Raw genomic sequence first — 732 nt, 5'->3', positions numbered from 1 at the left:
CCCGGGGGGTGGAGAGCAACCCTGATGCCACGCAGGGGGGCTGGGCGGGCACCGCCTGCGGGGGGATGCAGCTGGGGGTCAGCCGCACGAGGGCTGACCGTGGTGTGGGACCCTCGCCCTTGCCCGTCTCATGCACGGTGCTCTGTCGCAGGTGGCAGGACTGCGGGGACTGATCCTGCGTTCCCAGCTCATCGTCCTTCTGAAGCACAAGGTGAGTGATGCTGCATGGAGGCCGTTCGGGCTGTGTCTGAGCCCGACTGCCCCCGCCCCACTGCTGCCTCGGGCCCCTTGCTGCCTGCCTGGCTCAGGAGGAGCTGGCGGACAGTCCCCGTCATCTCCCTCAGCTCACCCAAAGAGATGGTGGGGGCTGCCCTGCCGTGCTGGGGTTACCCCAGCATCATCCTGCACCCCACTGGGCTCACTAACCCTGAGTAGATGGGAAACAGGCTGTTCTTCTGCAGACGATCCATCTGCCCCATGCTCCTGCTCTCCTCCCTCCCTGCCCCTGTGCATTGCACGGGCCCCGGTGCCTGTCGGCGCTGCGGGATGGTCCCCAACGGTCTCTTTCCTCCCAAGGTTTTTGTGGAAAGGGCCAACCTTAGCCTGGTGCAGCGGCGGCTGAAGCTGAAGGATTTTCGGGACGCCTACCCCCGCTTTCCCCCCATTCAGTCCATCCACGTCTCCCAGGACGAGCGCGAGTGCATGATCGACCTCAGCGAGTTCATGAACCCC

At 65.4% G+C, this 732-nt stretch overlaps 1 protein-coding gene across 1 annotated transcript in view; it reads left to right on the top strand.

The window, feature by feature from the left end:
- The window catches only part of CLCN7 (chloride channel, voltage-sensitive 7), a 13,169-nt gene that overhangs the window by 12,072 nt on the left and 365 nt on the right, over positions 1-732 (top strand). Inside the window, exons 22-23 of the mRNA XM_010288993.1 lie at positions 112-211; positions 577-732. Of these exons, the coding sequence (XP_010287295.1) occupies positions 112-211; positions 577-732 (256 nt within the window). The remainder of the gene's footprint in view (positions 1-111; positions 212-576) is intronic.

Source organism: Phaethon lepturus, unplaced genomic scaffold (assembly GCF_000687285.1).
Source record: "Phaethon lepturus isolate BGI_N335 unplaced genomic scaffold, ASM68728v1 scaffold26970, whole genome shotgun sequence".
In the NCBI taxonomy this organism is placed as follows: domain Eukaryota; kingdom Metazoa; phylum Chordata; class Aves; order Phaethontiformes; family Phaethontidae; genus Phaethon; species Phaethon lepturus.
Note: the sequence above shows the minus strand (reverse complement) of the source record. Positions and strands in the feature narration are given on the sequence as shown.